The sequence below is a fragment of the Lolium rigidum genome, chromosome 1 (genome assembly GCF_022539505.1).
Source record: "Lolium rigidum isolate FL_2022 chromosome 1, APGP_CSIRO_Lrig_0.1, whole genome shotgun sequence".
NCBI lineage: Eukaryota > Viridiplantae > Streptophyta > Magnoliopsida > Poales > Poaceae > Lolium > Lolium rigidum.
In genome coordinates this window covers 9,122,369-9,142,811 of record NC_061508.1, presented here as the reverse complement: position 1 = coordinate 9,142,811, position 20,443 = coordinate 9,122,369, and the positions used below count along the sequence as shown (strand labels likewise).

The 20,443-nt window shown below is 42.2% G+C and overlaps 2 protein-coding genes across 5 annotated transcripts; both read left to right on the top strand.

Annotated features, from left to right (window-relative positions):
- Nucleotides 1-978: 978 nt before the first annotated feature.
- LOC124684879 (BUD13 homolog) lies at nt 979-5,472 on the top strand. The gene is made up of 8 exons (XM_047219137.1): nt 979-1,218; nt 1,327-2,200; nt 2,285-2,349; nt 2,454-2,509; nt 3,428-3,531; nt 3,747-3,819; nt 3,912-4,089; nt 4,914-5,472. Exons 1-8 carry the CDS (start codon nt 987-989, stop codon nt 4,997-4,999), a joined length of 1,668 nt encoding a protein of 555 aa, XP_047075093.1. The 5' UTR covers nt 979-986; the 3' UTR covers nt 5,000-5,472.
- Nucleotides 5,473-5,838: 366 nt separating this feature from the next.
- LOC124684878 (kinesin light chain 3-like) lies at nt 5,839-19,436 on the top strand. Of its 4 annotated transcripts, none has more exons than XR_006997193.1 (19): nt 5,839-5,971; nt 6,465-6,530; nt 7,035-7,225; nt 8,033-8,137; nt 9,076-9,176; nt 9,558-9,636; nt 10,805-10,816; nt 11,449-11,514; nt 14,407-14,475; nt 14,551-14,607; nt 14,987-15,064; nt 15,752-15,849; nt 15,928-15,973; nt 16,353-16,480; nt 16,909-17,008; nt 17,347-17,409; nt 17,506-17,626; nt 18,716-18,772; nt 18,910-18,952. XR_006997193.1 is itself a non-coding variant. In XM_047219135.1 (19 exons), the coding sequence occupies exons 1-19, from the start codon at nt 5,839-5,841 to the stop codon at nt 19,087-19,089; spliced, it is 1,797 nt and encodes a 598-aa protein (XP_047075091.1). In that variant the 3' UTR covers nt 19,090-19,436. The 4 variants fall into 4 exon arrangements, 3 of the variants coding, with proteins under 3 accessions (XP_047075091.1, XP_047075090.1, XP_047075092.1); XM_047219135.1 differs by having other exon boundaries at nt 17,509-17,676; nt 18,910-19,436; XM_047219134.1 differs by having other exon boundaries at nt 17,506-17,676; nt 18,910-19,436.
- The last annotated feature ends 1,007 nt before the right edge of the window (nt 19,437-20,443 follow it).

The window sequence follows — 20,443 nt, the reverse complement described above, 5'->3', positions numbered from 1 at the left end:
GACGACCGGATGTAGCAACATCGGCGGCGCGATGTAGCAACGGTGGCGCCTGCACGTAGCAACGGCGGCGGTCGCATGTAGCATCGGCGATGACCCATAGCACCTCCGGTGTTGGCCCTTTGCAGCAACCCGCCTTGCAGCTGGCGTGGGCAGCTCGCGGGCACGCCTTGCCGCGGCGGCGGCCTGCTTGTAGTAGCCCCCACATCTTTGCGGCAGCAGAGGAGAAGGAGCTCGAGCTCGGAGGAACAGGCTGCCTCTGTCGGGGGAGGTGTTCCCGTGTAGTGGAGGGATGGAGGGTGTCCCCGGCGAGGGTGGCGGCGGATCGAAGCCAACAGTGGCCGGAGCAGCAGCTGGGCATTAACGGATTTGGATGAGATGGCTTGGGCGGCGGCGGCGCGTGGCTTGTGACGGCGCCGCTTGGCTTGTGCGGCGGCGGTGGGCGGCGGCGGAGAGAGCGGCGTGGATGAGGACACACCGGGTGTGGAGGTGAGCGGTGCAAGGAAGAAGCCATGCTGTGCGATTTGGGGAGAAGTTGCTTCCGTTGTGAGATTTGGGTAGAAGGAGGTGAGGGAGAGATAAGGTGCAGACTGGAGGCCCACTGGACACGCATCGAGCGCTCGAGGCGGAGGATGCGAGCAACGCGTTCCTCCGGGGGAACGCCAGCGTTTTCCGAATAATATTTCGAACGTATCCATCCAATAGAATGTAGAAACTTTTTTTTTCTGAGAGAGGAAACGCATAAACAGTAGAGCAAAGGAACGAAACACGAACTTAGGCCTTTGCTGCGGCGGTAGCCTCTGGTAACGGACCGAATCGAAGTTTTGGCCCATATGGGTTCTCAGATTGAGAAACCCCAATTACCCGTGGCCTGCCGCGACCGACCCCACCGCGCAGACAACAAAGTTTTGCCGGAAACCGCCGGCGCCGCCCCCCGTGCCGCCGGGAGTCTCGCCCGCTCCTTCCGTCGAGCCGCCCCCGGTCCATCCATGGCGACGAAGCAGCCGCCGCCGTCCGCCTCTACATCCGGGGCCGCGGTGTCCATGAAGGACTACCTCAAGCGGTACCAGTCGGGCCCCGCCGCCGCCGACCAGAAGAAGGCCAAGAAGAAGAAGAAGACCAAGCCCAGCGCCCCCGCCGGGGCCGGGGTGCTCATCGTCGACGAGGACCCCGTCTGGCAGAAGCCCGTGCAGATCGAGGACGACGAGCCCGCGTCGTCAGGTATGAGTCCCCCAAACCCTAGTCCTACTTTTCTCTACCCACATAGGCGAGGGTTCCATCGGATTCGCCGTGAGTTTTGATTGGGATTGGGCGCGTGTGTTGTTGCAGGGGACGAGAAGCCCCAGGTGAATGAAGACATCGAGGTCAAGCGGATGCGCCGCATGGAGGAAATCCGCGCCAAGCGGCCCTACAACTCCATCGCCAACGATGGCAGTGGCTGGGTCACTGTGGACGCTGACTCGCCCCGCCGCCGCAGGAACGACACTCCGTCACCGGAGAGGGGCGCCGGCGCTGGCGCGGGGAGGAAGGATCTCTCGCCCCCACGCCAACGGCAGCGGCGCGACACGCCCTCGCCCAAGCATGGAAGTGCTGCGGGGGCTGACATTTCGCCGCCGAGGCAGAGGCAACGGCGGCGTGACACACCCTCGCCAGAGGCAGAGGGAGGCGATCTGTCGCCCCCACGGAAGAGCAGGCAGCAAGGGGATCAGTCTCCTCCAAGGAGACGTGCTCGCCATGACTCCGAGGAGCCCCAGGATCTCTCACCGCCACGGAGGCGCACGAGGCATGACTCAGAGGAGCCTCGAGACCTCTCTCCACCTCGACGACGGACACGGCATGACTCAGTGGACCGCAAAGACCTCTCTCCACCCCGGCGCCAGCCACGTCAGGGTACGAAGGAGCCCGAGGACATCTCTCCACCACGGAGGCGGAAGGGCCAGGATTCGACGCAGCTGGCCGATCTGTCACCCCCGAGAAAGCGAAAAATGGGACAAGGCCTGGTGGATGGGGACATTTCACCACCAAGGAAGGGTCAGAAATTTGCATCTGATGATCTGTCTCCACCTCGCAAGGGGAGAGACCTTTCTCCTCCAAGGAAGGGTAGAAAGGAAGGAGCTCCAAAAGAGGCAAGGAGAGCTGGGTTGATGTCAGCAGAGGAAGTTAAAGAGGACATCAGAAAGATTAAGGAGGATGAGAAGCTTAAGTGAGTCATACTTCATACTTCACGTCTTGGAATATATATATGCTTTCCCCTTTTGCTAAGAGTGTAATGTTACTTGTTTTTCAGGTTTGCAGCTCAGGATCCTTCCTTCACTGGTAAAGGGGCAAAGGCAGTATTCCGAGATAAGGAAGGTATCACTATTTTTATGCATATCATGTTTTGGTTTTTTGGTGGCAGTTACGTATGTAGACATTCCAAGTTTCTGTGCTAACATTGCTTTTGTGTCGTTTCACAGGAAAACGGATAAATCAAGAAGACATACAGAAGGCAAAGGGAGACGAGAAGCCAAAGGTATATATATGATAATTTTTCTAGATTTTTGGCAGTCATCATCCATTTTATCTGGTTAATTTTACTTTAGCGCATGATAATTCGAATGTTATTTCTAGCAGCCCAAAATCCTGACTGTCACTTTGGGAGATTAGTATGGCAAAATTGCACTACCTCTGTCTATAAAAAGATGTCGAAAGTTTGTCTAAATTTGGAATTATCTAGACACTTTTTAGTGTATAGATACATCTAAATTTTGGACAAACCTTCGACACCCTTTTATGGACGGAGTAGAAAAAGCATATGCAAAGAACTTCTGTTTCTCCTAATTTTCGTAGTGTCTGATGTATAATTTCTAGTAAGGATGAACATTTACTAACTTATTTGAAGGAAAAAAGTTACCCTGGGACTGTCAGAATAGAGGACGCACAATGTGCAGAGTGCCTGGAACACCCATCCTTTGTATATAAACAAACAAGGCGCTAAATATCATAGGATAACACTTGACCAGCAAACAGAAAAGCTATAGGATTTGAACAGATACCCCAGTACTAACAAGAAATATTATAGTAAAAGGCACAAAGCTTATTAATTTCGACTTATCCTCTCATATGCATAACCAAGAGCTGGTTTCTTTGTAGATCAAGTTCCCATGTTCCCTGTGATCTTTCTATTCACGGTGTGAGCAATTGTTCCATAGAAATCCAAATACGACATCTGCTGGAGATGAGAGAAATCAGATTAGTGCTGGTGAAACCGACTCAGTTATTAATGATTTCACGTAGTATGGAACAAAGTGCAGCAACTGATGAAATAATTATCCAAAATACATTTCCCCCTTTTCCTCACTTACCTGAACTCAGTTCAACATAGGATCTCAATCTTTGATGTCGCTATTTATAGCTGTTATTTAGTAACTGATGTTCTTCCTGTTGGCAGGAAAAGCATATAGAATGGGGTAAAGGGTTGGTGCAGAAGCGAGCAGCAGAGGCTAGAGTTCAGGATCTTGAAGATGAGAAGAGCAAACCATTTGCGCGAACAAGGTACGTTTTCTTATTGAACTTGCACGAAATGGGTACTTGGCACATAATCTTTGTTGACTGGATTGGAGAATTTGTGTAATAGCCAATGCTGTGCTTGCTTTGATCAGTGCAATCTTCATCTTTGGTGTTCTTATTGACTGCTAATTTTGTCCAATTAAACGTGAAGTTTTCACTTGTCTTTCAAGTAATTCAAAGTTGAGCCTGTTTGCTTGTAGGGATGATCCTGAGCTTGACAGTATGCTAAAAAACAGACTCCGGTGGGGTGATCCTATGGCTCATCTTGTTAAGGTAACTGCAGCTTTTTATTTGGAGTGTTTACTTGAAACTATTGAAGCTATTTCTTTTGGTTAAGGAATGATATGTGTGTTAATGCATTGCAGCGCAAAGAGGACTTTCTTCTTGATGACTTGGGAGATGATGAAAAGATGAAAGAATCTGGCTTTATAGTTCCTCAAAATGTACCTACTCACAGCTGGCTGAAACGTGGCGTAGATCCTCCTCTGAACCGTTATGGAATAAAACCTGGTCGTCATTGGGATGGAGTGGATCGCAGCAATGGTACGTGCCTTCCTTATTCATTCAGTTTTCTTTTCCTTCTGTAATTCAACCACGTGCCTCTTGGTTATGAACTTATGATGACTCATACTCCCACTGTCTCATAATATATGATGTTATCACAACAAATATATGAGTTAATTGGTTGTATGGTTGTAGTGACATCTTATTTCATGGGACAGAGGTTGTAAGTTATATACTCCCTCCGTTCTGAAATACTCTGCATTCTAGGCCTAAATTTTGTTCTGAAATACTCTACATTCTAACTTTTAGTCAACAAGAATACGGAAAACGAAGTGTTCCTCCTTTATCTATTGGATGTCACTATTTCTAATGTAGCTTGGATTGGATGTTTGCCAATTTAAATAGTACTAATAAACGCACTACTAATTTGTCTGATTTTTCCTAGAATGTAGACTAAAAGAGAACGGAGGGAGTAGTTCTCTAGAAACCCCAGCAGAATATTTAATTTTCAACCAACATATGTTTCTCTGCATGAATTGTTCAACATAGTTCTGGTTATAAAAGGGAACTGTATGTTGTGTGTCAAAGAAGGTAGGGAAAGGGATGGAAAGTCAGACATGTTTGCGTGCATTTTCTTTGTTGATCAGAATCCCCATTTTCACTATACTAACTTGTCTGGTACTTCGTATGAATTCACATAGTTCATCATGTGGTGTGTATATTGAACATTTGTACTTGTGCAATTTTCTGGCCATCACTAGTTGGTCCAGGTTTCAGAGTTTATCCTGCATTGTGCCATTCAAATGACTGCATGTTATGTTGTCGTTCAATCTGTCACTTAATTCATTCCCACGTGTTTCCAGGATACGAGAAGGATATGTATAAGCTGAAGAACGACAAACAAGCAATGGAGCAAGAGGCCTATCTCTGGTCTGTCGCCGATATGTGAGCGCCGCTGCCGCTGTTCCAAGAACATGTATGCCTGATCTGATACATCAGTACTACGTGAGGATCAGTTTTTGAGGTTCTGCAATGTACCCGCAAGGAAGCAAGGCCCTTTGAATGTTTTTTCTTCAAACATATGATGAGATGGGTTCGTTCTCCGGTGGGATCTTCGGTTGTGGCGGAGGCGAGCGAGAGGCGAAGTTTGTGTTGTGTGCTTCCCTAGTATGTTCAGTTAGGATCTTGCGTGTGTGTATCGCGTTGTATTCTGTTTGCTTATAAACATGCAGTGTTTCCCAAAATATATGATGAGATGATCATGGGGAATGAATGATTTGCTCGAGTAGCCCCCCATGGCTTTGCTCTGAAGAAGCTCAGGGGAGCAACAGTTTTGTTACGTATTTATTGGATTTCTGCTACATGACACAGTTTACATACATTTTGTAAGATGCAAGCGGATATATTACATATATGTTAAAAGATTTGATTTCGGCACAAAGAAGAGATTTAGTGGCATTCTTGTATGACGTTACTATAGTATTTTCCTAAAACATGACTTTTATTATAGTAGCAACAGAACGAAAAAACCAGAATATGAATGTTCATGGTTCTTGAGCGGTCGTAAGAAATGGGTGAATCTCTGCAAACTATAGTTGCACAATTCTGTCTGAACCGAATGATTGCCAACACTGCTTTGAAATGGAATTCTCAACTGGAGCAAGCAAAGGGGAAAAATTCAACACAGCAGTAGTGTGAGGAATTTTACTCTCGGTCAGATAAAACCTGAAGCTACGAACTTAACCCCCAGACTGACTTTTACTCCAAGCCAGGAACAGGAACATGTCCATGTCCTCGCGGCGGCGGCTGCTGTCGCTCCTGCGCAGCGCCCGCCTCGCCCCGGCAGGTCGCCTCGCCGCCGCGCCGTCCTCCAGGAGCTTCAGCCTGCTCCCCGCCGCGGCCGCCTCCACCTCAGGCTCAGGTGAGCGCTTCCCCATGCCTGTATCCCCCGCCCCCCCTCGCATGATCCCCAATTCCCCACGCCTGCGGTGGTTTCGAGAGTTCGGTTCAGCAGCGAGGCGCGGGCTTGGCCTGCTGGATTGCGCGAAGCGCTCTGTGTTTAATTATTACTAAGTGGATGTAGCGAGAGATTGCGATGCTGTTGTTGCCTTCGATTGTTTCGATGAGAGGTGAGGATCACCGCGACCTAGCCGTAGATTAGGGCGTGGGGGTCGAATGTGCGGTGCTACATTACAGCCTGCGTGTAGATTGGGTCTCCCACTGTAACGGAATATGCAGCATTAATTCATCCATGCTACTTAGCAGATTTGATGGTAAATCTGTTATTAATATGAATTGAGTTCTAATTCCAAATCTGTCCTGCTGCTGTTGTTTTTATTGCAACTAAGAGTGGTGGTGGTGGTACTGCTGGTCATGATCATCTTAACGAAATGCTTGATTTTCTATTCCCTCAGGTTCCAGTGATGGCAGCTTCAGTAGTAAGGGTTCAAAGTACGGCGCTATACTGATTGGGCAAGCAGGTACCATCTCTGCATATGTGCCCTCCCCTTTTCATGCATTGCATGCAGCTTGGCTGTTGGTTAATATTGTAGAATATTTTGGTACTACAAGGTAGATGTAGGGCTAAGAGCATCTAAAATAGTACTACCTCTGTTTTTGTTTAATTGACGCCAGATATACGTACATGCTATACTAGCTAGCTAGGCTTGACTCCGTGTCGATTATATCCGAACGGAGGGAGTACATGTCACTTGCTACTAAGGGTATGCCATATGCCAACTCAGCATTTGGGTGAGGTGGAAAACAAAAGTTGAGAGCAGATTAGCTAGTTACTAGATTGAGGAACAATCTAATTGATACCACACTAGCGTGTAAAGGATTCTTAGTCTTTCTGTGGTTGAAATTCACTTCTACTAATTGTCTAATCCCAACCAGGCTCTTGTTCTTTTTTACTTTCTGTTAATTTAAGGAAATAAATTTCATATTTGATACCATGACAACCCTAACTTTATTCTTTGTTTCAGCTGTTTTTCTTGGCCTGAGCAGCAACGCTCTATTGGCTCAGGACGATTCGGTCGCTCCAGCAGATTCAAGTGAGCAAGCTGATGCAAATGCTACTGGTCTACGCCGTATTGAAGATGGCTCAGTGATCTCAAATGAACACACGATCAAATGGAGAATGTGCACCGATAGTGCCCGAGATTATTTCCTGAAAGCAAGTACCTCATTATCCTTAGCTTCATCTGAACCACGTTTTCGCACTATCTTTGTGAGAAAAAGTTAGTACTACATTATAGTTTCCCTCTTCGTTTGAACATAATTCTCTTTTCTACATGTTTTCCCAAAAATGATGCAAAACTATACCACAATCATCTGGATGCATCGATAGCCTAGAGAGAACAACTATAGTTCTTAGTCCCCTGATGCTGACAATTTTCATATAACCTGTTTGGTCCACAGGTTTTGGGTTACCTGTTACAGCTCTTACTATGAGGGTCAGTCCTTCAGTTTCCTCATTAGACCATGTGGAACTGGAATTTAACCTATCATAAGATATGTGTTGTTTTGATGTTGATATACTGAAACTAGCTGGTAATTTGTCATGATGTTTCGGATTGCTATTGCTCGAAAGCTGTTTATGAACTTCCCATAAGTACATGATCCAAGACTTGTTTCAGTTTGGATATCATGCAACTATTGAACATTTGCATTAAGTATGAGTGTTTGCAAAACTCTCGACGGGAGAATCGAGTCTATTCCGGAAGAACTAGCCATTCTTCAATCCTAACGAAGTCATTCCGGAACAATCCAATGAACAACAACGATTACTTAGGATCAGCTTGTGAAATATGCCATGTGCATTAATTTTTTTAGGAACACCTTAATGCTGCTTGGAGCATGACTGTATTAGAGGAGGAAAGGAGGGTGTCTCTTAGTTACTCCTACAGTCCTCTACTCTTTGTTCGTCCTTTGAATTGCAGTTGTCATTATCCTATTATATCCAATTAAATTCATTTCCTAGGGAAAATTAGCTGAAGCTGAGAAGTTGTTCAAGACAGCTCTGCAAGAAGCTAAAGAAGGATTTGGACTGAGAGATCCACATGTTGCATCAGCTCTGAACAACTTGGTAAGTGTTACTATTGACTAAGAACTGAAGATTGGAGTAAACATTCTGTTTGACCGTGTTAGGTATGGGTTCCGTTTGTAGTCGCATAATAGGCATTGTTCCCTTTTCTGGTCATGCACGTCGCAGACTCAAAAAGTGTGGCAGATTCTCTTAAACCAATGCTAAAGTGATTGCAGATTTTGTTGGTCTAACCTATGCAAGTTTGCCAATAAGTGGTGAAGTTTCACAAGGTTATACATTGAACTAAACAGACCCCTACATATCCTTGTTCACTTACCTGGTAAACTTACCTGCATTTAGTATCATACCATTAAGTCCATTATATGCATATCTATGTCTATTTTGTAACAGTTAAACTGCATGTGGTACTGACAACTTAATGCTACCAATTAAATCAAATGTTCTGATAAGTCAAGTAAGAACTCTTGTTTTTTTAGTTTTTATTTTTATGCTTTACATTTTAAAATGCTTGGGAGTATCAAAAGTAGATTCTGTGCACTGTATTTTAGATTCCATACGTTAAAAATCTGCGCGTAAAGTCTAATCTGGCCTGCTATCATGTGATGCCCATTAAACCCGTAACCACTTAAGTCCTCAACCAAACAACTTAAAAAGACCCTAGTTGTTTGTATCGCGTACCAAATCCTCATATACCACTGTATTATCCCAGTACGTTAAGTTGTACGGGTTGCATTTGACACACTGGCACTCAAATGGTTTTTTTTTCTACAAATTTAAATAGGCAGACCAGGTCCTGTTAGTGGTAGGCTTCTGTAAACCGCCCCTTAATAGTTAATACTTCCTCCGTTCCATAATTCTTGTCGTGGTAATTTGAACTAAAACCATGACAAGAATTATGGAATGGAAGGGGTACTAGTCTTGCGCGAAACAACATTCCTTTTTGTTCTCTGTTCCTAATATTATCCTTAGTTTTGCAGGCGGAGTTTTATAGGTTAAGAAAAGAGTATGAGAAAGCGGAGCCATTATATATGGAAGCAGTTGAAATCCTGGAGCAATCATTTGGACCTGATGATATACGGTACTTTGTGTTTTAAACTATAGTGTGTTCTATCTCAACAGCAAAAAGCTACTCCCTCCATTCCGAATTGTAAGATATTTTGGATATGTCAATGTGGACTACAGACAGATTGAGATGAGTGAACAAACACAATGAAATGCGTCTAGACACATACGATTCAGAAAAGGCTAGAACATAATTTGGAACGGACTGATACCTGTTATGCATCCCTGCCTGGTCGTTATGTACTATTGTTGTTGAGCGGAAGAACGGCGTGCACTTCCCTCTGTGCGTGCCTGATTGATAGTATTAGTTGATGCATATGATGTCTAAATTCCCTGTGTTGGAGAACTGCCTTAACTTTTTCTATTGCAAATAAGATACTTTACATGCCTCTTGTAGGGTCGGAACAGCTTTGCGTAATCTTGGGCAGTATTATCATATTCAGCGCAGGTTTGATCAAGCTCAGTCATGTTATGAGGTACCTGCTGTTAACTCATGAATCTTTTGAAGTTCAGCTATTATGCTTATTGCAAGTGTTATGCCATAAAGTTTGACAAGCTTTTAAATGAAATGTCATGTTATACTCCCCCCCGGCCCAAAATGTAAAAGCACACTTTATTTTGCACTGTCTTTAATGCACAACTTTGACCACTAATACAACAACATAAAAGCCGTTTTCCCAAGCAAGTTGAGGTAGGTTAGATATGAAACCCAACAGAAACATAAGGAAACCAAAACAAGGAGATAGAAAAAAAAAAGGAAAAAAGCAACGAGTAAACTAAGATTCCGGCACATGGATCGCTGATTTCAATGCAGTCCTATCAGGAGCTAAATCTGTAGGTACATTCCAATCCCTCAAGTCTCTTTTTACCGCCTCCGCCCATGTCAACTTTGGTCGTCCTCTGCCCCTCCTAGTATTTTCCATGCTCTTTAGAATACCGCTATTACTAATTTTATGGACATATTATAAGTACAAATCATACTCAAAGTTGTAATTTGGTGACTAAGGGAAGTTGTAATTTTGTTCTAGGAAGAAAATGCAACAACTCGCAGTTAGTAATTTGTGAGGAATGAATGTATCAGAGCTGTGCCATGTTTTGTGGCTTACCTTTATATGTAGTTCTTGCATCCTGCTGGGAGCAATGATGGAGCCAATTTTCAGTAATCTTTCCAAAGCTGAATGACGTGCAGCATCTCATCCTAACTTTCCTAGAGCCAGGAAAATTGAAGTAGGAAATCAAAATATTTCTCAAAGAAACATAATATCGTTATAAATGATAAAAGAGTTTTTTAAAGAGACATAGCATCCTTGACACTGCAAAAGCTTTCATGTGGATACTCATTTGTGTCGGATGAAAGCATTAGCATGGTGCCATACTGCCATCTTCTATCTTGCTGTTACTGTTCAGTAATTTAAGTTTCTCTACTTGTTTGAGTTGTGCTCCTTCTAGCCATGTGCAACATCAAGACTTAAGAAAGTGCTTGTGAAATAATATCTTCCAATTGAACCGTGAAAGAAAAAAACATGTTTAGGCCTATTATAATTCTCAATATAGTTATTGCATAATTTTTCTATTGTTTATGCATGTTCTTTTAGTTTAAACTTGCTTATATTATTTTCTTTTGTCTGTTGTTCCTTTTTGCAGCGTGCTTTGAAGGTAATGAATGTTAATTCTCTGGCCTCCTTTTTCTTTGCATGTTTGACATTCGTTATCTGAATCTCATATGTGTCTTGTGTCACCTATGTCACCCATTATAATCAATATTACAACATTTGAGTAAACCGTATAATCATACGTGTCACCTATTTTATCTGGCCATGCATACATAATTGTTTGGTGTTTGACACATGGCACATAAGCATACCAAACAACAAGCCACAAGAGAAACATATTGTTTCGACAAAGCATTGGAAAATAGGGAAATATGTGCATTTATATTGATGATATGTACAAGATTTTTTTTCTACTTCACTGTAGGATGACCAATCATCTGTTGATCCTGTGTATGAATAAAAACTTTAGCTATTGTTCCATGTGAATACTGTTAATATTTCATCCAAGGGCTATTGTTGTATCCTTTTCCCTCTTGTGTACTACTCTTCTTACTTTAGCTTTATTTATTTTCTTTAATCATCAGACATTTTTGTTAGTGATACATATAAGTTACTGATCTAATTAGAAATTATATGTTCTAGCTTTTGTTCAGAAATGATCTACTTGACTGATTTTTCGGGGTAAGGTAATCTATGTTTTGTGGTTCTAGCCATCAATTTTAACTTGCCATGCAGATAGAAGGACGTGTTATGGGGCTTGGTCACCCAGATTATGCAAATACAATGTACCTTCTTGCCAAGGTACAACTATACTATTGCTGTATAAGTTACTATTCTATATCATCTCATTTTTTCACGGACATCTCTCTCGAAGGACAGGAGCAGTGTATTTCATTAAGAAGAATATAATTTCACTGTTATTTAAGTGAAAACTAGATACAACGAGCACACACCTAGCTAAAGTAGGCCGACACGCCAATAAAGTGATGGAGACTGTTCTCTGGTATGTGTATGTCTAGTTTGAGTACAAGTTCACCATACCAAATATTTGGGCGCCAATGTGTGGCTAAGGATTTGCTTGACCATGAGGCAAGCGTTGGCAATAAAGCTGAAGTAGAATTCACATGGGCTTGCTAAAAGTTTTACAACCATCTAAACAAAGACCAAATTTTTCGGTAAGGTTTGTTTTGGACACCAACCGAATACCCTATGTATTTATTTCCTAGGCTCCAAGACATACATCACACACACAGCTAGTTTAACTAGTCACTGAGCTGTCTTTGAGGGGAATGTGTGTTCTCTAAGCATATTTTGACATCCTGACACTGTTTCAAACTAGTATTATGTAAACTCCAGGATATTAATCAACATCCAAAAGGCAGTCACGACTCATTATAGTCTTCAGTGATCTTGCAGTACAGTGTTTGATTTGAGTGAATGTGTCACAAGAGAGTTGCCCGATATGTCAGCCGATAGGCCATTACCAAGAAGTAGGGATGCAGGCGGACGCCCGCCAGCATCAAAAAAACTGTCCGCCTCGTCAGTTTGTTATTAATCACCTTTCACGTAATTAATCAAGTTGTTCCTTACACCTAACCTGGCGGACTGTCTGTCAGGCCCACTGGACTGTCCACCTGCATCGCTACCAAGAAGTTGTGCAATACAGTTTGGAATTACTTTAATGAGCCATATACAGAAGTTCGATTAGATTTCAAAGTCCAAACACGCCTTACAAGCCATCGAACTTCAGGTATAAGCCAATCAGAAACTCTATTACCTCATACAGTTATTCGTTCCACATAGTCCCAGTTGCTACAGCTTGCAGCTGCCTCCACCATTACCGACAACTGTCCGGCCCCAGAAAAGTTTTATCAGATGTCTCCATTTGGCACCACTGTGTCCCAATGCTTCTGCACCTCCATTATTATGTTTCATGCGGCAAGAGACAATGAAAATTCTACTCCGCTCCATGCAATGGAAATTACTCCCTCCGTCCCGAGGCTTAAGGCGTAATTTTTTTTTTTCAACTTTTCACCAAAGCATAAGACGCAGATGGCTAAGTATCGCTAACTTCCCAATAATACCCCTCCCTCTCGTTTCGTTCGTCCTAGAAAATAGCGCAGCATTGGGACGGCGTTTTGCTTCGTCTTCCAGGCAGGAAGTTAATTCTGCCACAGCGATTGATCTCAAATCCTCGATGCGGTGCGAGACCATGGACTGCCGCAGCGATCGATCTCAAATATTTTCTCCCCCGTCCGCCCTTTTCTTTCTCTTGATGAAGCCATGGTACCCAATCAAGATTTGATAGTCAGCCATGTTGTTCCGCTGGATCAGGATGTGGCATGCAACGTCCTCGCACCGAAGGGTAAAGAGAAGGGCGCACAGAGGAGGATGGAACGCGAGGGAGAGTTCGTTCGGACTGCGGCGGCGGCCCTGGCGTTAGCGGCTGCGTTCATGGCTTTTGCGGCGGCGCTCATGGCTACTCATGTCGTGCGCGCGGAGAATGGTGGAGGGTGTGGCGGGCGTCGGCATCAGTGGCGAGTGCGGCGGCTTTTACCACAGTCCTTGGCGAGCTTGGCGTCCTCCTAGTGCTGGGCGAACGCGGAGGCCTACTTGTCCTTCCCGGCATGGATGAAGAGAGCACATGCAGGAACAAGATGAGAACACGCCCGGCCTGCCTTTCCTAGATGGAGAGCACATGCATGAACAAGAGGAGGGCACATGCATGCAGAGAGAGCACCATCGGTAAGAGAGACTCGTGGGAGCGCGATACGAGGAGACTGCGCAATGTACGAGAGAGAGTTAAGGAGGGATTAAGTGTGTGCATGCAGGGGCGAAATTGGAAGCTTTTGCCTCTCCCGATCGCCCTTAATCAACGAGCCAATATTTTTACGCCTTATGCCTTGGTACGGACGGAGTAGCAGTGTAGCCTAACTCAGAGCATTCTACTCTATGAGAGAATAGCAGGAACATTTATTTCAGCATTTTCTCCCTTTGTTGGTGTGCACTCCCCCCATCCAGGTCTTTCCTTCTCCAAATATTATTTTGCTAGTTGAACTTGTGAAATAAAAACTTGTCTTGAGAAACATGAGAATATAATGCCTTCTTAGTACCAGAGAAAACCTGGCTTTGATGATGTTGATCAACTATGGAATCAACTCAATGGCTTTACCTGTATGCTGCATGTACCATAGTTCATGATTTATAGATTTCATGCAAGGCTTGTTGCATAGAGCTTCATTTCATCCTTGCATTGAGCACTTATACTCTCCTTGAGCTCATTCTAAACTGTGTTTTCTTGAGCATTTCCCTCATTTTGGCGGTTCCCTTCTCCTAAATAAGTGGAATCAATTGCAATTATTTATCCGTGAAATGTCTTTTCAAGCTCTCTGACAGCAAAGGTTATCTCTGTGAAGCAAAATTTTATATCGCCACGAAGCTCATACTATTGTGCATGTTCTGCTGCATGTAACTGTATTACATCTTTGCATGAACCTCTTTCATATAATACCCTTCTTGAGCTCACACCAAATTGTGTTTTCTTGATGATTTCATTCATTTTGCTGGTTCGCCTTTTCCTAAATAGATGGAATCATTTGCAAATTGCAACTAGTTATACAGAAATGTTTTTTTTCCAGCTCTGTAAATTGTGATCAGTCAGAAAAGGCTAAACCTTTCTTTTCCTATTCGTAGGTATTACGTCAACAAAGAAAAGGAAATGATGCAGAAGCTCTTATCCGAGAATCAATTAGGATACTGGAGGTATGTTACCATTTCAGAGTAGATTTTAATCTGTGTTTTTGTGTGTATGAAAAGGTTTAATGAGTATTAACTTAGGAAGCTGGACTTGGCGAATCACCCAATTGCATACACAGGATGAGGTTTCTCTCTTTGGTAAGCACCTACTGTCAGAGATATCCCAGCTCTCAATAAACCAGTAGGCTTTCCAAACTCATGCATATGAGTTTCTACTGTGCGGATGTTTATAAAAGAAATACGTCGCCTTTTGGTATTCCAACACATGACATGTTGCACAAAGTTCCATATTAAAAATAAAAAATACAATGCGACAACAATGTAACATGGCGAGCAAAACCACACTGTAGTCTTCACCTTGGAGAGGAGGCGCAGGAAGGAGGGGGTCAGCTTTGTTGGGTTTATGTCCAAACATGAGTTTAGTGTCCAGTTCTATTCTGTGATCCTAGTTTGCGATTTTACTTTTATCCTTGCATGCATTTTTTTGGGTCATGTTTAATATGCCTTTTTTCTCTAGGACTTGGTGAGGTCAAAGCGACTGGTTGAAGCTGAAAATTTGCAAAGGAAGATATTACATAATCTGGAGCTTTCGAAGGTATGACCTATAGCTTTATTCCTATGCTCTTTCTTCAGTGTCCGTCATATGAAATTGATCAAACCGGGGCTGAGTTCTGTATTATCTTTGTCCTAAGCACAACTCTTGTTTACTCGTTTGTTAATTCAAGGTTGTGTGGAGTACAAGTTGTAGGGACAATGTGTCACTCATTCCATAAGTTCCACTGTATAGAAGTTAGCAAGCAAGTAAACTACTTCAATAAATGACTATATTGAAGCACATGTCACCATATTACATGTTGAATGCACGGGTGCAGCGATGCCTCATTTCAGCTCGTATACTCGATGGTATTAACATAAGCTAGAAGAAAAGTTCAACCGGTCAGCTAGAGGGAAATTTAGTTGAATAGAATTCTTAATGTGCAAATTTTGGTGATCATTGACATTTCGACTAGTAGAAATTCTACCACAATATACCATAGAAATGATAACGAACCAACTCACTAACATTTCAGATAGTACAAATTCTATGAAATATTGTCGCCATCACATTCCGTGAGTTTCTTGTCCAACTAGCAGCCCATAATATTTCTGATAGAACATATATGAAACAAAATAAAAGCTTATTAATGAGCAAGAAAAGGAAAAGCTGACAGTGACACACACTCGTGACCAAAGCCCACCCCTACGAAATCTACTGAAATATATCTGTGGAACTGTTTGATAGGGATGGGATTCGTTGGATACTATAATGGCAGCTGAAACCTTAAGTGTTACTCTTCAAACCATCGGAGAGTTGAAGGAATCGGAAGAACTATTGGAAAGGTAAAAAGCTTATTCAATAGGTTCCTTGGTCATTTTAAAGTTTTCTTACTCACAGGTTTCAATGGTTATGATGTTTAGATGCCTCGCAGTCAGAAGAAAGATTCTCTCTGAAAATCATTTTGAGGTTTGCCATCACCTTATATTTGGCTTTTGATGATTTTCAATTATAATAAGACATATTGTGCTACCAAATAAAAGCATCGTGACCATTTATCTTAAGTGATCACCCTTGGTAGTATATCACAAGCTTTCTTACAAGGAAACTCTTAAAATCATATGCATCTTAAGATCCCTTTATTGAGAGATATATATGTATATAGGATGCCTGCTTTGACCAATATAGCCTTTCTAGGATGACTCGGCTCGTGTGGGCTAGAACCCTACCGTGGGCTAGAACCCTGGAACTGATACCCCCATATACTGTTTTGAAGATCTTTTTTTTCGAAACAGTCACATTTTGTCAGTGTTTGATTACCTATTGTATGTTGGTCTCGTTGCTACAGGTAGCAGGTATATTGGTACACTTGGCAAGGCTAACTTTGCTTAAAATTATTAGTGACGTCAATGTGAGCAATGACCTGTCTAGATCTCACCTTGTCAAGGCAAAACAACTTGTCAGTGATTCAATAAGGTATTGTCTTCTAGCTCCATTTTCTTACACTTTTTTTATCCATAAACCCAGTCAGCATGCCAAAAGGTGATTTTTTTTTCATTATGTCATAGACTCATAATGTAGTGAATTCTCGAAGGATTTTCTCATATTTGAAGATGATCCTTTGAAATGTATTCTTCTTATATTGTTATCTATGATTTCACCACTAAACTTGCTGTTGTCACATTTTATAAGTTACCCATAAAATGTGATTATATGAGCAGTTACATTGGTGAAATTTCAACTAAATTTTTTAAATAGGAAAACGGTGGCATCTAATTTCGCGTGTTTGTTTGGGCTCGCCTTCATTGCTGTTATATACTTGAGTTACCCCTTCTATGATGCTGTAATACTACTTAACATATCGAGTGCTTGAATCTTACTGAAGTCTTATTTCATCATGATAGGATAACAGAAGGAATATTGAATCCTTTGAAGGAGAATCAGAAAAAACTGAAAAGCACAATTGGGATTGAAAGAGAGAAGATTGGGGCAACAGCTGTACTTGTATGTTTCTACTTATTACTCGCCCCCTTATTATTTGCTATCCTGTTCATGGTTCTGAACCCTTCCTATTGCCATTCTTACACTATTTACTCCTGCTTTTGTGTTTATTTAGTTTTCACTTCATTGACTTAGAATTAGTTCTATTCACAACTCTCAGGGTTGCATGGATTGCATTTTAATTAACCCATTTGTGCTTTAAATTTTCAAGTTGATCAAAGTTACTACCATAAAATTTCCATTTTATCATCAGCTTGCCTTTACCTTGTGGGGTCATCTTCTTAACCAGGTAGATGCATGAATACCATGCTTTTTTTTAATTGATAATACTGTTATTGCAGTTGCAAGCACTTGAAGTTGTCGGACTTCTTGAAGCTACAAGAAAGAGAAAGCAAGAGCCAGGGGTATTTTTCCAATACTTCATTTACGCATCTGGCAGTGATCTGATAATATCTTACACAATTTATTTGTTTGCTTCTAATGCAACAATTCTGCTCTAGAAGTTGGTACTCTTGCTAAGGCTTCCTCTGGAACATTTGAAGCATGGATACTTCAAAATTGATGCTGTACGCGTATCGCACACATGTCGGCTATTCATATGGCCAGATAAACATCTCATAGGTGTTCGAAATACCACATTGCGCATCCATCTTAAAAATAATTTTGAAAAGGTCCGATGCAACACTGATGCATATTTGAGTTTACTAAATCATGAATTACATTTTATCAACTTGACCACTTATGTACACTTGCTTCATGTAGCATTTATTTTAGTAATGTATGTTGACTCAAATATTATGAATGTCTTCATTTATTACTCATCCTTGATGGATCAAAACAAATGATTATCTAGAATTTATTTGCAAGGGGTGGGATGAGATTCATTGCTCTGTTTTTTTCAGTAGGGAAATGCTATTGAGTCTTATATATTGATCAACTTTTCTTTTTAAATTAGGCACTAATTGTAATGAATCCAGTTGTTATGGCCTATGTGGATTGCCCACCTTCTTTCTGCCAGTTCGGACTTTTGGTTATACTGATTGGTGTATGAAACTTAACATGGCATTAGAGCAGAGGTCTTGGGTTCAAGTCTCGCATTTTGCAAATTAATAAAAATTGTGCTTGTCCTCTTTGTGTCCACGTATAGGCCTTATTGCCTTACGAGCCATATGTGAGATTCTGTTCACGTCTAGGCCTCATGGAGTCACATGTGAGATGGGGTGTTACACACTTACACTGTATGTGGATTGGCACCACCTTTCCACCGGTTTGGACTTTTGGTTCTGGCCGAGGTCTTGGGTTCAAATCTCGGCTTTCGCAAATTAACAGAAATTGCTCTTGCCTTGTTTTTGTCCATGTGTAGGCCTCATTGATTCACACGTGAGATTCTATTCACGTGTAGGCCTCATTGATTCACACGTGAGAGGGGGTATTACACTATATGTGGAAATCCCACTTTTTTTTCCCATCAATTTGGACTTTTGGTTTTACTGATTGACATTAAACTTAACAACAGTGAGGTTATTTCTCTACTGCATATGTATGACAAACATTTGCATCATGGTTGGATGTTACAAATTCAGGACTTTAAACTGTCAAATAGACATGGATAGTATTGCTTTTGACATACTTGATCAACTTACCCCTGTATTGTGTTATTCACATCTAATTTCCCTCTGGTATCTTAGCTGACTGATCTCTTCATTTCAGTCTGATTATGAACATGCTGAACAAGCTCTGCGCAAGTGTATTTCACTTTACAACGAGGTATGTGTCAGATCTTCCCCATCCTTTCTGTATTTGTACAAAAGCACTCGAGGCATCAGCCGTTCCGCTCAATTGGATGTGTGCTCAACAGCAACTAACATAGCCATTTTAAATAAACGCTATATTTACTGTTGCAGCCTTATACACGAAATGTGGTGTCTAAATACCTCAGGCAGCAGTACGAGAGATGCTTGAACAGCCTCGTGCACATTATTCAGCTCGATCCAGACATCTTGAATGCGCCTGGGATGCAGGATCTGCTAGATGAATCACAGCGAATAATGAAGGAATTGGGTGAAGAGAAAAATACAAAGTGATTTTTTATGGGTGATATGTAGTAGTCTGGTGACGCAGAGGAATAAGCATGGCATACAAAGTCTTGCGGATTTACGGCTTATAGGGGAAACCAAATTTGCAGATCTTGCCAAGTGTACAAGATGTTAAGAGATACATGATCAATTTCATTGGTTTTGTTTATAGCGTTTGCTCGTTCCCACCCAGTAGCTGTAGAATGTTAATTAAGTTAATTAATTGCAATCCACTTTTTCAATTGGGAACAATATTCTACTCCCTCCGTTTAAAAATGTAAGATGTTAATTGATTCATCTACTTTAGTTTGTATCTAATCTATTTTTATGTGTAGGTTCACTCACTTTGGTTTGTATCTAATTTACTTATTAAAATGTGCTCCCTCCGATTCATATTAATTGATGCTAAAATAGATGTATCTACTACTAAAATGTATCTAGATATATATCTATATTAGCATCAAGTAGTATGGAGCGGAGAGAGTATCTATAACATCTTATATTGATGCACAAAGAGGAAGTTTTTTCAGCCAAAAAATTGTAAACCAATTTTTTTTTTGGCAAGATCTTGCTAGCATGTCTCCTAATATCCACACACATATTCTTGTATTTAAGAAAAGAAGCAGCGTGCACTCCTAGTACAAAATTCTCTCTCGTAAGGGTGTTTCCAGCAGCCGGACCCATTTTAAACACCAAATGTGTCTACATTTTGATCTGTTTGGTCAGGTCGTTGACACGAAAAATGGTCGTCCAACCACATGTGTACGTGTCGGCGGGAGGTGGAGACCCAAGCGCCTCGATGTATTTGGTCTGCCTTGGCCATGCTGAAGGAAGCAAAATTGGAATAATTATAACATGCCTTGGCCATGCTGGTGAAAACTTAAAATAATTATAACATAATAGATACAAAATTGGAATTAAATTGTGAAAACAGTATCTCACATGGCTAAAAGAAGCAAAACCGTTTGTGCGGTATAGACAATGCAAACTGTTCTATCTACTTGAATCGTGTGTGCCATCCGGTCGTGGCCCAACAAACCCAAATCATACCAACTTTCTTGTATAAATAAGGAGCGGTGGTGATCTTATCCGGTCCCATTCCACTTCACAGCTGCCCCCTATATGATCACGACCGGTCCTCGGAAAACTCACCTAGTCGGTGCGGCGGAAGAGGTAGCTTTTAGCCAGATATATTCCTCGCTGGAGTGCCAATGACTTGCTGGTGGCATGTTGGATGTGGAGTCACACCGATCCACGCGCTTGTAGGCCGAACCTGTCGGTGACAAAACCCACTCAAGCCGGCTCGTGCACACCCTGTACCCGTCCTCGCGCTTCACCTCGGCCGGACGTGCCGTCAACAGCT